This window comes from Carassius gibelio, chromosome B10, assembly GCF_023724105.1.
Source record: "Carassius gibelio isolate Cgi1373 ecotype wild population from Czech Republic chromosome B10, carGib1.2-hapl.c, whole genome shotgun sequence".
NCBI classification, from domain to species: Eukaryota; Metazoa; Chordata; class Actinopteri; order Cypriniformes; family Cyprinidae; genus Carassius; species Carassius gibelio.
Genome location: NC_068405.1, coordinates 9,579,342 through 9,591,415, shown reverse-complemented (window position 1 = coordinate 9,591,415; position 12,074 = coordinate 9,579,342). Strand labels below are relative to the sequence as shown.

At 36.7% G+C, this 12,074-nt stretch overlaps 1 protein-coding gene across 3 annotated transcripts in view; it reads right to left on the bottom strand.

Annotated features, from left to right (window-relative positions):
- Positions 1 to 81: 81 nt before the first annotated feature.
- LOC127966700 (protein unc-13 homolog B) overlaps positions 82 to 12,074 on the bottom strand; it is an 86,287-nt gene continuing 74,294 nt past the window's right edge. Inside the window, exons 32-42 of one of the 3 annotated variants that reach the window (XM_052567882.1) lie at positions 8,680 to 8,700; positions 8,310 to 8,398; positions 7,184 to 7,330; positions 6,975 to 7,098; positions 6,617 to 6,667; positions 5,638 to 5,715; positions 5,400 to 5,547; positions 4,988 to 5,044; positions 4,202 to 4,294; positions 3,950 to 4,109; positions 82 to 2,808 (exon numbers count right to left, since the gene is read on the bottom strand). In XM_052567882.1, the coding sequence (XP_052423842.1) occupies positions 2,523 to 2,808; positions 3,950 to 4,109; positions 4,202 to 4,294; positions 4,988 to 5,044; positions 5,400 to 5,547; positions 5,638 to 5,715; positions 6,617 to 6,667; positions 6,975 to 7,098; positions 7,184 to 7,330; positions 8,310 to 8,398; positions 8,680 to 8,700 (1,254 nt within the window). In that variant the 3' untranslated portion in view covers positions 82 to 2,522. The remainder of the gene's footprint in view (positions 2,809 to 3,949; positions 4,110 to 4,201; positions 4,295 to 4,987; positions 5,045 to 5,399; positions 5,548 to 5,637; positions 5,716 to 6,616; positions 6,668 to 6,974; positions 7,099 to 7,183; positions 7,331 to 8,309; positions 8,399 to 8,679; positions 8,701 to 12,074) is intronic. The other 2 variants (XM_052567883.1, XM_052567884.1) reach the window with 2 other exon arrangements.

Below are 12,074 nucleotides of genomic sequence, written 5' to 3'. Positions count from 1 at the left end.
TCAGAGCGAAAGTTTCAGTGAAATTCTCCTAATACAAATAGTTTTTTTCTTTACAAAATGACATCAAACCAGCTTAAAACATTAGTTTAAGTTACTTTATGTATAAATTTATTTGTTGGAGTGTGCACACATACATTTTAATAACACATTTTTCCTTGTCAGTGACCGTGTACAATACCAATATAACTTCAAAAATGTGAGTAAACTCCGTAAAACTGAGTAAAGTCCCGTACATGCCAGTATTAATTGTCAGAATTGTTTCAAAATAAAGTGAGAACTTCCACAAGTTGGCACGAGGAACGTGTACATTACAAAGAGCGACCTTTCCCTCCTAAAATACAGTCCAAACACTGCTGGCCTAAACAACGGTAACAGTATATAAAGTGACACAGAGTTAGAAGTGAAAATAAATAACAGGTTCAACAGTCACAATAACGATTGGCAATATCAACATACATTTACATATCGGCAGTGTTTTGTGAAAAATACAATATTTATACATTGAAATTTGGATTGACAAATGAGGGGACAAATCTAGTGTTACTGTAGTTTTCCTTTTTTTCTTTTGCAGTAGTTTCTGGGAAAACAAAGCACAACAGTATGCAATTCTTCAAAATGAACAACTAAAAAAAATAAATCAGTCAGTCTTTCAAAATAAAGAAACGGAATAACAACAAGACCTCACAGAAAAAAAGACTAATTTTTTACCTAAAAGGAAAAAAAATGAAGTTAAAATCTTTTAAACAGAAAATATTAGAACAAATAAGGCCGCTTTGGAAAAAAAATGTTTAAAAATCGACTTATCTATTATTGATCAGTGATCACATTTAAGCTTGATCTGATATTTGTTTACGTTTGTATTTTCTCCCCCCAGCTGATGCTGATTTTTCAGCGCTTTCTTTCCACGACATTAAGTATTGAAAAATATTACACAACACTCCATTAAAGCATTCACACATTTTAGCTTCAATACTGTCTGATGATGCTGCATTGTCTTTTGGTGTGGGTGTTAATGTGAACTCGAGATTATTGCTGCCACCTACTGGTCAAAGAGGATGGCCGAAGTACCGCTCGCTTTTGAATTGAATGGTGACCATAAGAGGCAGAAGATCAGTGGGCTGAGGTGCAAACAGGTCATGCATCATCTGAGCGGTCACAAAGCCTGTAAGAAAGGCACACTTTCGGCTGACGGATGTATCACGTTGAGCGCCGACTCGGAAACGGAGGGAAATGTATTTAACATCTCTCTATATTAAAATCACTCCACAACACTAAGTGAATGAGATCTGGCCCATAGCATACAAACACTGCCTCTAGATCCGCAATGTTCATAACAATCATAATCATTACATTTCAACTTGACACATTCACAGCATCAACAAAATAAGGCAATAAACACATTACAAAAGAGGTGTTTACAGAGAAAGTGTGCACGAATGGATGTGGAATTTCTATTCTATCAAAATAATGAGCCAGTACACTCACAGCGCCATCTACTGGTTGGATGTCAAAGGACCTGAAGTCAGGAATTGACACCATTTTTTTCTTGAAAACATTTTTGTGAGGGATAGACATGTCTGGTTTTACTTTTTGCAATGATTACAATTTATCACAACACTGAAAATGGATGCATTTCATAAAAAAATGTCTGGGTCAAAGTTGATCTCCAAAATAAAAAAGTCTATTTACTCTATTTTTAATAATTTAAGATTATTTCCATTGTAAAATACATTTATTTGATTTATATTATTTTTATGATATTATTTATTTCTATTTTTTTATTTATCAAAGTGTCATATTCATATAAAAGCACAGTCCTTTCATATAAAAGCAATTACATTTTATTTTATTTACTTGCTTAAAAAAAAAAAAATCACCATTGCAATTATAAGTAAAACAATTAATAAATAAATACGAGAGTTTCAGAAGGAAATTAACTTAGTCAAGAAAATAATTCCAAAAGTACAATAAAAAAAAATATATATATATTATAAATGTAATATTGAAATTCTTATTTTATTAATTTAATGTAATAATTTCTTCTTTGAATTATATTTCTTGTAATATTTAATTATATTGTATATTAATTTAATTGTACATTTAATTTTTGAGCTAAATGTTTTCATGAGATTCACCCATATGAATAATCGAAAAAAATATCCAATGGACAACAAACGAAATTAGACTAAATTTTGGCACGATACAACTTAGGACTGTTTGTCTATCCCTCACTACTGGTATCTACCCTAACTAGTCTTTTGCCAGTGTGTTAGTGGCTGGATGTGTGGCTGGACGTATATCAATATACGAAGAAAAAATATTGTTTTCAGTCTTTTCTTCTAGTTGACCCCACACCGCCTCATCCATTGCTAAAACTAACACATATAAAACATGTCACATGGCCTTCTCTGTGGGTGTCAGTGGGCAGCAAAAACATTGGTGTGGACACAAAAAAGGTGACAGTGTTGACATCCAGCCAATCCTTGTCTAGTCTGAGATTGTCTTCTGCTGTAGGAACGTCCTCACCTCCCCTCCTCGGCCGAGCGTGTCTCAGACTTGAGTTTCACAAACTCTTTGGCCACCTCATCGCCCGAGCGCTGGGAGAGGATGCGCATGACGGTGAGGCCCGTGTCATCGATGTGTATCCGTGCGCCCAGTGGACACCAGCAGGCACAGCTGGCCCTCGGTGCGACATCACGCAGCTGTATGACGGCGATGCCCACCACACGGTCCGCACGGCCGAAGCAGTAGTCCTTCACACACACCTGCAGCTCATAACACTCCGGCCCATCCTCGTTCCCAAGAATACTGCACAGAGAGAGAGAAGGTGCAAGTTTGATTCACTAGTAGTCATTCTCGGTTTCCAGTAATAAATGCAGATTTAAATTCTTGCTCATACACATAATACTTGAAAATCTACATTAAAATATATATAATGTTGTCTGAAAAAAAAGACTAAAAACTAAAATGAACAATGAAATGTCCAATATTGGCAAATACATATTTAATAATATAATATTTTAGAGTGTTTTGTTTTCTTTTTAAAATTGCAATAATCAATACACACCCATCTGTGTATCTGTTCATCCATCAATTCATCCACCCATCAGTTCATCTGTCCATCCGCCCATTCATATCATTCCACCCAACCTTCCATCCATCGGTTTATCCATCTGTTCATCCATCCACCCACCTATTTGTCCACCCATCCATCCATCCATCCACCTATTTATATATATACACATCAATCCATCCATCCACCCATCTATCTGTTCATTTATCCATTCACCCATCAGTCTATCGGTTCACCCATCCATCCATCCATCCCATCCATCTATCTGCCAATTTGTTCATCCACCCAACAATCCAACCACCCATCCATCCGTCGATCTTCTTATTTGTTCATCCATCCATCCACCCAACAATCCAACCACCCATCCATCCGTCGATCTTCTTATTCATTTATCCATCCATCTGTTCGCCCATCCAACCACCCATCTATCTATCTGTCCATCCATCCATCGATCTTCCTATCGGTTCATCCATCATCCATCTGTCCATCCATCCATCCAACCATTTATTGGTTAATCTATCCAACCACCCATCTATGTTTTTATCCATCCATCCACTCATCATCTATCTGTCCATCCATCAATCTGCCTATCTGTCCGTCCATCCATCCACCCATCTATCTGTCCATCCATCCCCCAATCCATCGATCAGTTACTGTTCATCCACCCATCCATGTACTCTGTAATGCCTTTTCAGCCTTCAAATGTTTTATTTTGGTGTTCTGGAAATATTTTTACAATGATCAGTTTTTCTTTAAAAAAAAAATGTGAAAGGGAGTTTTTTTTTTGTAGTCTTATTTGTTTCCTCGTACATCATTGTTTAATGTACTGTTGTTCATTAATCTCATTAGTGGTGAATGGCTAGGATTTGCACTCACAAATGGAAGGTCTCGTTGAATTTGGGCGCCCAGCTGTTGTTCTTTGATTTGGTGGTGAACTTGCGCTTCTTGTCGCTGAGATGAGGGCCGATCATGGTGACCTCCACAAATGGCCGGAACATCCCAGACGTCTGCCACTTCAGATCATTAGCAGCCACAACTAGAAAAAGAAATGTAATTTAGCCATCAGAAAATACACCTGTGGGACAGATAAAGCTTGCTTAAACATGGCAAAAATACAATTAAAATTACCTTTAACTGTAACTTTATGCTCTCCTGTGCCCGGGTGAGTGAAGAGGTCGATCTGTATGGACACTTCCCCTACTGGTTTATCAACTCCCGAGCCTACACACACACACACACACACAAACACAAACATTACTTGTGGTTTTTTATATACTACAGCCCAATCCTAACCCTCACAGATAATACCCTGCATTTAACAAAAAATAAACTGTATTTTTTTTAATCTTGTTGTTACAAATGAGAACATCCTTAAAATGTCTCCTAAAGGAGGACAGGTTTAGCTAATCAAATCACTCCCCAAAATATGATACACAAATTTACACATGGTACACACATAGTGTAAAACACAGTCTTCACATGCATGGTGGAGCTTTTAAGAAAAACTTAAGGAAAGATGTACTAGCTGGGCTTGTGTCCAAATTTACAGAAAAAAGGAAGTAATGACAATGACGATGGGAACACAGAGCCTACATTACAGTGGGAGCTCATTGGGTGAAGAAATGTGAAATTATTTGTGGCTTTTAGTCCACGTTAGCATCTAGATGATAGTGTGCTTCAAAAAAAAAAAAATTCCAGGACAACAGACATTTTGACATGTCATTCTGCACTTGAGGACATGTCAACATTTTTGTCCAATCAAATGCTCTCTAGAATGAAAATACCACTAATACAACCTTTAAAAAAAAAAAAGCAAGTAGCAACTCCGGGCTCACAGCCAAAACACATCTGGAGAGGGGGCTGTGATTATTCGTGAGAGGGTACTTGGGTCTCAGGGAGTCTGTGGTGACCTACCCCTAGACGGCTGTATTTTCTCACTAGATGTTATCCTCATACCCTTCCCATTATGCACTTGAGGCAGAGACAGAAGCAGAAAAGCATTGGAAGAGAAAGTTCAATAGCAAAGCGTTAAAAACAAGACAGAACAGTAACAACGACAGCAGAGAACCATGGACAGTAGACAAGAAGTTACAGACAGATACAGTTTGAAGAAGAGAAAGTTTCAGTACAAAAGAATACACTAATGAATCCACAGCTCAATACTGCCACCTAGTGTACTGTTTTACAAACTCATCTCTAAAAGATCCCACAATATGAAATAAAGATATGAAAAATTATATTTTATGTTCCACAGTAAAAAGAAAGTCATACAGGATCACAACAGCATAAGGAGTAAATGATGACTAAATGGGAGTGGATGTGTCACCTTGAGCATGCTGAGTAGTGACAAACGTCTTGATAAGTGTGTCGGTGGTCTGCGTATAGAGGGACAGTGCATGTCTCAGCGAGGACAGCTCAGGACTCTTCTCCAGAAAGGCCTTCTTCAGACCATTTCCTCCAGCGTGGAAGTATTGCTGCAGTGGATAGCAAATAATCAAATATTAGATGTGTACACACCACTCCTATGAAACAACATGAACGTGTAAAGAAAATGTCATTTATACCTTTATGGTATCAAGGGCCACATCCATGACCGCACACTGCTTGGGCGTCAAGCTTTTAGCTTCACCAGACATGTGATCCTACAGAGCCAAGTAACATCAAAAACCCATACGAGATTAAATGACCTCTGATACTAATCAAATCAAAATCAGATGGTTTAGCCACGGGAGTATGTCAATACTAAATACATGACTGAATAAATGCACTCAATGATTTGAGTAGTGGTGCTAGTATACATTTATTTCTGACACCAGAAAACCATGGAAACTTTTTTCTACAGAGCTCTGAACATCTCATGCAGCAAAAAAAAATAAATATAGATATATACATATAGTGCGCACCATTTACTAATTTATAAAGTAAATCCAGTGCACAAAATGATGATTCGTTACATTTGCTGTCATGCACACGATCTACTAAAAATGAGGGCATGAATCATTATTTTTTGCGCACAATTAAAAAGAGGGGTCAAATTATTGCATTGAGCGCAGGATTTACTTAAAATTAGGAAACAAATTATTATTAAGAGTGCAAGATTTACTTAAAATAAGGGGAAAATATTATATTGAGCACAAAATTTAGTAATGATTTATTTCATTGAGTGCACAGTTCACTTAAAATGAGGGAACGAATTATTAAAAAAATAATCAATTATAAGAATGAACTAATAAAAATAAAAAATAAGATACGTTTATTAAGAGAACAAAAGTTGAAATTATAAGAAATAAGGTTGCAACTGTGAGATATAAAGTCACAAGCTGCATATACAAATCACAATCACAAGAAAAAGTGGTGTTAGAAATACAGAGAAATTCAGGCCAAAGGTTTGATTGGATATTCTGTTTACAAGCAAACAGTTTTAAGCATGTGATGGTACAGAAACATGTAGATAGCATTTAAACCGAGGCTTTTCTATTCTCTTGCTGAGCTCTGAGCTGATTTAAAGATCATCGTCTGGATTAAACAAGCCTGAAGCGGTACCTTGAGTTTGGAGAGCTGACCCAGTTCTTTAGCTGCTGAAAAGATCATTCCCTGCCAGGAAGAGATCAAACGTTACAGCGTTAGAGAGTGGGCAAAGAAATCTTTACATATGGATGTTACATGTTAAAGTATAAACATTAGGAGATCATCAATGAAAACACATTAAAGACTTGAAACAGGAAACATTTAAAAGGTTCCAGGCAAATGCATTTTTTTAAAATTACCAGACTCATTTGCTCTTAAAATTAAGTATTTAGGGGTCAAATACCATTGTAAGGAACTAAATAATAAAAAGTCAAAGCATCTTAAACAGTTTTGTCTGGGAAAAATGACATCCATCCAGTCATACAGGTCTTACAAAGGTGTCATTGCCCTGGGGAAGGATGATGGTCTTCTCAAGACTGTTCATCACAATTCTCCACAGCTCCTTCAGCACTCGCTTCAGCACGGTTTTCTCACACACCGAGGCAAACAGCATCAGACTGCTCGCAAACATACACACAAATCAGGACAGGCTTCAGGTACAGCAATAATGGTTTCTGTACAGGTGAGGAGAGATCGGCTCACTGTGCATCCAGGAAGTCCATCAGTGGCCGCAGCATGTTGTCAGAGTCGGCCTCCACCTGGTTGCGTGTGTTGGCGTTCACGGGACCCTTGATCTGGTACAGCAGGCTGGCCATCTGACGCATGCAGTCATCAATGCGGCTCTGGAAACTACAGAGGAACATCCGAGTTCAGTGATGAGAAGAAACATGCTAGACTGATGTAAGAAGAGTTGTGCAAAAGTGTGAAATGAATGAGAGTTTGATCTTTACGCAACAGAGATCTTGAGATATGATGCCAGCCAGACTACAGCCTACATTCATTTCAAGAGCAAGAAAGCTAGAGTATAGAATGATGACCTACTGTACATACGTTTAACTTAATCGCAAAAGTGGATGAGTCTAATGAAACCGGTCAAGGAATTTGTATGAAGAAAATAAAGCCTGTTCGTCTAACTGAGATTTCTTTATCGTGTTTTTGTTTTCATGACAATTAAGCATCCTCTCTGATTCTCTTAATTATAATAAACATGAATAATAATTATAATGCAAATTATATTATGCTTACTCATTTCTTAAGCATTTACATCAGTATGTTTTGTCACAATACAAACACTTTATTACAGTAATGAGAATAATGCAATAATTAAAATGTTCACTAAGCTGACATTCCTCGCAATTATCATTAATATAACCCAAAATAAACTGTGAAGTAATTACTGTAAACTTTATAAATATTGAAATTAACTAACTAAATGTTATCAGGTTTTTTTTGCTACCTTTAATTTATTCTGAATACATTGCATTTATATTAATTTAATATACTTAGTATAAATTAAAGACGGCAGAAGAAATAGACAATTATAGACTAAATTTTTTACAGAATTTTTAAAGAAAAAACTCACAGTAAAAACAGTAACAGTAAAAAAAAGAAATTAGGTGAAAATTAAAACTAATCATTTTTTTAAAGAAATTGGGAGAAATGTTAAAGAAATTGGGGAAATATGCTTAATTCTCATGAAAGAAATGTCAAAAAAGAAGACTTAATTTCCTTTATGTAACATATATTTTCTGAATTAGTTGTTTTGGGTTTTATAATATGTACATTTTTATGTGATTAACCCATATGTATATGATCTATGAACACTGACGTGTTTCCAAAGGTGCTGCTCAGCTCATCCAAGACGTTGTTCAGCTTGACCTGGAGATCGTTCAGGAGGTCACTGGCCTCTGTGTCCAACTGCACAAAGACACACAAACAGCTCTGATCAGTTCAGCTGTCCATCACTTCAATAAACATCACGCCACCCGATGCACAAACACCATCTTCATAACACCGATGTGATGGTATAACAGGTCAGAGTGGGTGAAAAAACAGTGATGGGGCCAAAGAGCCTGTAAAATTCACAGAGTCCCAGTGAGAGGAGAAGGGAAAAAATGAAGAAAGAGCGAACTGGAGCCCTCTGCTGTATAAGTGAATGGTTTATGAGCTCTCAAACACACATGTACTGTGTAACCTACCTGGTTCCTGCTGACCGCCACCTTCAGAAAGAGCAAAGTAAAGGGATGTTTCACTTTTAGTCATTTCAACAATCATGTCACAACCCAATAAATATAACCAGACTTATGAGCAGGACTGAGGGTAGGAGGAGCTATGGATTTAGTTATTCTGGTATACTAGGGAATACTTGTGGTTTATAATATCTAGGAAGTGTTTACTGCAGATGCAATACTACTGCTTTCATGTTCCCCAATCGTATGGAATAAAAGTCAGGGTCATTTGATTACGACCATCCTATTGGCCCAAAGTACCAACCACAATCAACCAGTCACAAGTTCAAGTTCAACATTTGGACATGCTAATGAACAATCTCTCATTCTTTCAATGAAATCGAGATTTATTTTTCTTGATTTCTGGACCAATAGGAAGGCTGAGACACAACCTGGATCTATCAAAGGGACTGATTGAACAGATATCAAACGACTTGTGAGTGAGAAACAAGTCTGAGTCTCACCTTCTGCTCCCTGTCTGCTTTCTGAGGCTTTTCATAGATATAATGAAACGGGGTAGAATTATGAACCAAGTGTAAAACAAGATGAATATCTGAATGTGTAATATGCTAAAAATTTAATTCAGGGACAAATTAATCACTCTCTGACTCAAGGGACTCGATACACACCTTGTCCTCTGAGATGTCCATCTATGTGCAGGGTTGAGGGGGAAAAAATCTATCAAAATCTGTTTTTGTGTGTCAATCATTCAAAAAAATGTACAGTAAAACTGTGCAACACTACAGTGATGGTTAAAAAGAGTGAATATTAAAATGAAAAGATGGCACTCCAAAAGGGACTTTCTATGAACGGGGTACAGAATAGAATAGAATTTATTTTTTTCATCTAGTGAGAAAACGGTTTAGTTCACCACATGATGTTAAACTAAATATTGGTTTATTTTTATATTTTTAGATGGGGTTTACAGTTCAAACAATAAATACATAGTTTTTAGATTAACATACACTGAACAAAATTATAAACAACACTTTTGTTTTTGCCCCCATTTTTAATGAGCTGTATGTACACAAAATCTGTCTAAATCTGTGTTAGTGAGCACTTCTCCATCCACCTCACAGGTGTGGCATATTAAGATGCTGATTAGACAGCATGATTTTGTGTACAGGTGTGCCTTAGGGTGGCCACAATAAAAGCCCACTGTAAAATGTGCAGTTTTACTGTATTGGGGGATCCGAGGGGGTCTGAAAACCAGTCGGTATCTGGTGTGACCACCATTTGCCTCAGGCAGTGCAATAATCTCTTTCTTGATCAGGTTGATCAGGTTGTTGATTGTGGCCTGTAGATGTTGGTCCACTCCTCTTCAATAGCTGTGTGAAGTTGCTGGAAATTGTCAGGAACTGGAACACACTGTTGTATACGTGATCCAGATCATCCCAAACATGATCAATGGGTGACGTCCGGTCTATATGGTGGCCATGCAAGAACTAGGATGTTTTCAGCTTCCAGGAATTGTGTACAGATTAGGGCCTGTAAGTGATTACATTTTTTAATCGAATTAATTACATGATGTGGCGATTAATTAATCGAATTAAATCGCACATCAGATTTGGAGAAAAGATCATTTAAAGTCATTGTTGTGCAAAGCATCAAAAAAAATTACAAAAAGTAGGTTCAGCAAGAAACATTTTGTTTGATAAAATGTATTATATTGGACCATGTGTGTAAATGATGACAGAACTATAATTTTAATAATTTATTTTATTATTATTACTATGAAAATATTGAATTGTTTCTTTTATGAAATGATATAAAACTGCCAGTAGGTGGTGGTAAATGTCTTAAGGATTAAGTCATTTATTCATTCATTTGATTCGTTCAAATGGCTGATTCATTCAGGAGTGAAGTAAAGGGTTCTTTATGAATGGTGTGTTATCACCATCAGACCGACAGTGTGACATCAAAGAACCACAAGAGCTTAGAGAGCAGATGGCTCCTTGTGCTTTTGAATTGCTCTCGCGGTATTTTGATATCATTCACCGATCGGTCTGTGCAGCACCACTTCAAAGCCAACACTTCAAAGCGACTATGGCCAATGGTTCAACTCGCCAAATGGTTCACCAAATTAGTTTAAAACGTGGATTAAGAAATGAACCACATTTGCACTCATGTGATATTCCACTATTGCTCTTGTGATATTTCTTAACTATGTGAATAAATATGCATTATCATGCTGCAACATGAGGTGATGGTCGTGGAAGAATGGCACAACAATAGGCCTCAGGATCTCATCATGGTATCTCTGTGCATTCAAAAGGTCATCAATAAAATGCACCTGTGTTCGTTGTCTATAACATACGCCTGCCCATACCATAACCTGAGATGGTTTCTGACAGTTTGTGCAGATATTCTTTGGTTATGCAAACCGATTGTTGCAGCAGCTGTCCGTGTGACTGGTCTCAGACGATCTTGGAGATGAAGATGCTGGGCTGGTGTGATTACATCTGGTCTGCAGTTGTGAGGCCAGTTAGATGTACTGCCAAATTCTCTGAAAGGCTTTTGGAGATGGCTTATGGTAGAGAAATGAACATTCAATTCACGGGAACAGCTCTGGTGGACATTTCTGCAGTCAGCATGACAATTGCATGCTCCCTCAAAACTTGCGACATCTGTGGCATTGTGCTGTGTGATAAAACTGCACATTTTAGAGTGGCCTTTTATGGTGGCCAGCCTAAGACACACCTGTGAAATAATCATGCTCATCACAATCTTGATATGCCACACCTGTGAGGTGGACGGATTATCTCAGCAAAGGAGAAGTGCTCACTAACACAGATTTAGACAGATTTGTGAACAAGATTTGAGAGAAATAGGCCTTTTGTGTACATAGAAAAAAGTGTTGGATCTTTGAGTTCAGCTCAAAAACAAAAGTGTTGAGTTTATAATTTTGCTCAGTGTATAAATTTTTTTTTATATAAACTACCACTTTTAAACCAACCATGTTTTAGAAAGAAGCCTTTTATTCTCCAATGCATTTATTTAATAAAAAAACAACAGTAAAACATTAATGTTATTACTATATATATATATAAAATTTATATTTGAAATGTATAATTTTCTATATGGTAAAAAGTAATTTATTCCTGTGATGCAAAGCTGAATTTTCAGTATCATTACTCCAGTCTTCAGCGTAACAGTGATCCTTCAGAAATCACACTTATATACTGATTTGGCGCTTATGAAACATTTCTTATTATTATCAATGCTGTGCTGATTAATATTTTTCTGGTAACAACAATGCTATTTTTCTCAGGATTTTTTGGGATTCGTAGAAAGTTCAAAAGAACAACATTATTTGAAATCTTTTGTAACGCATTGATGCCTTTACTGTCACTTGATTAATTTCA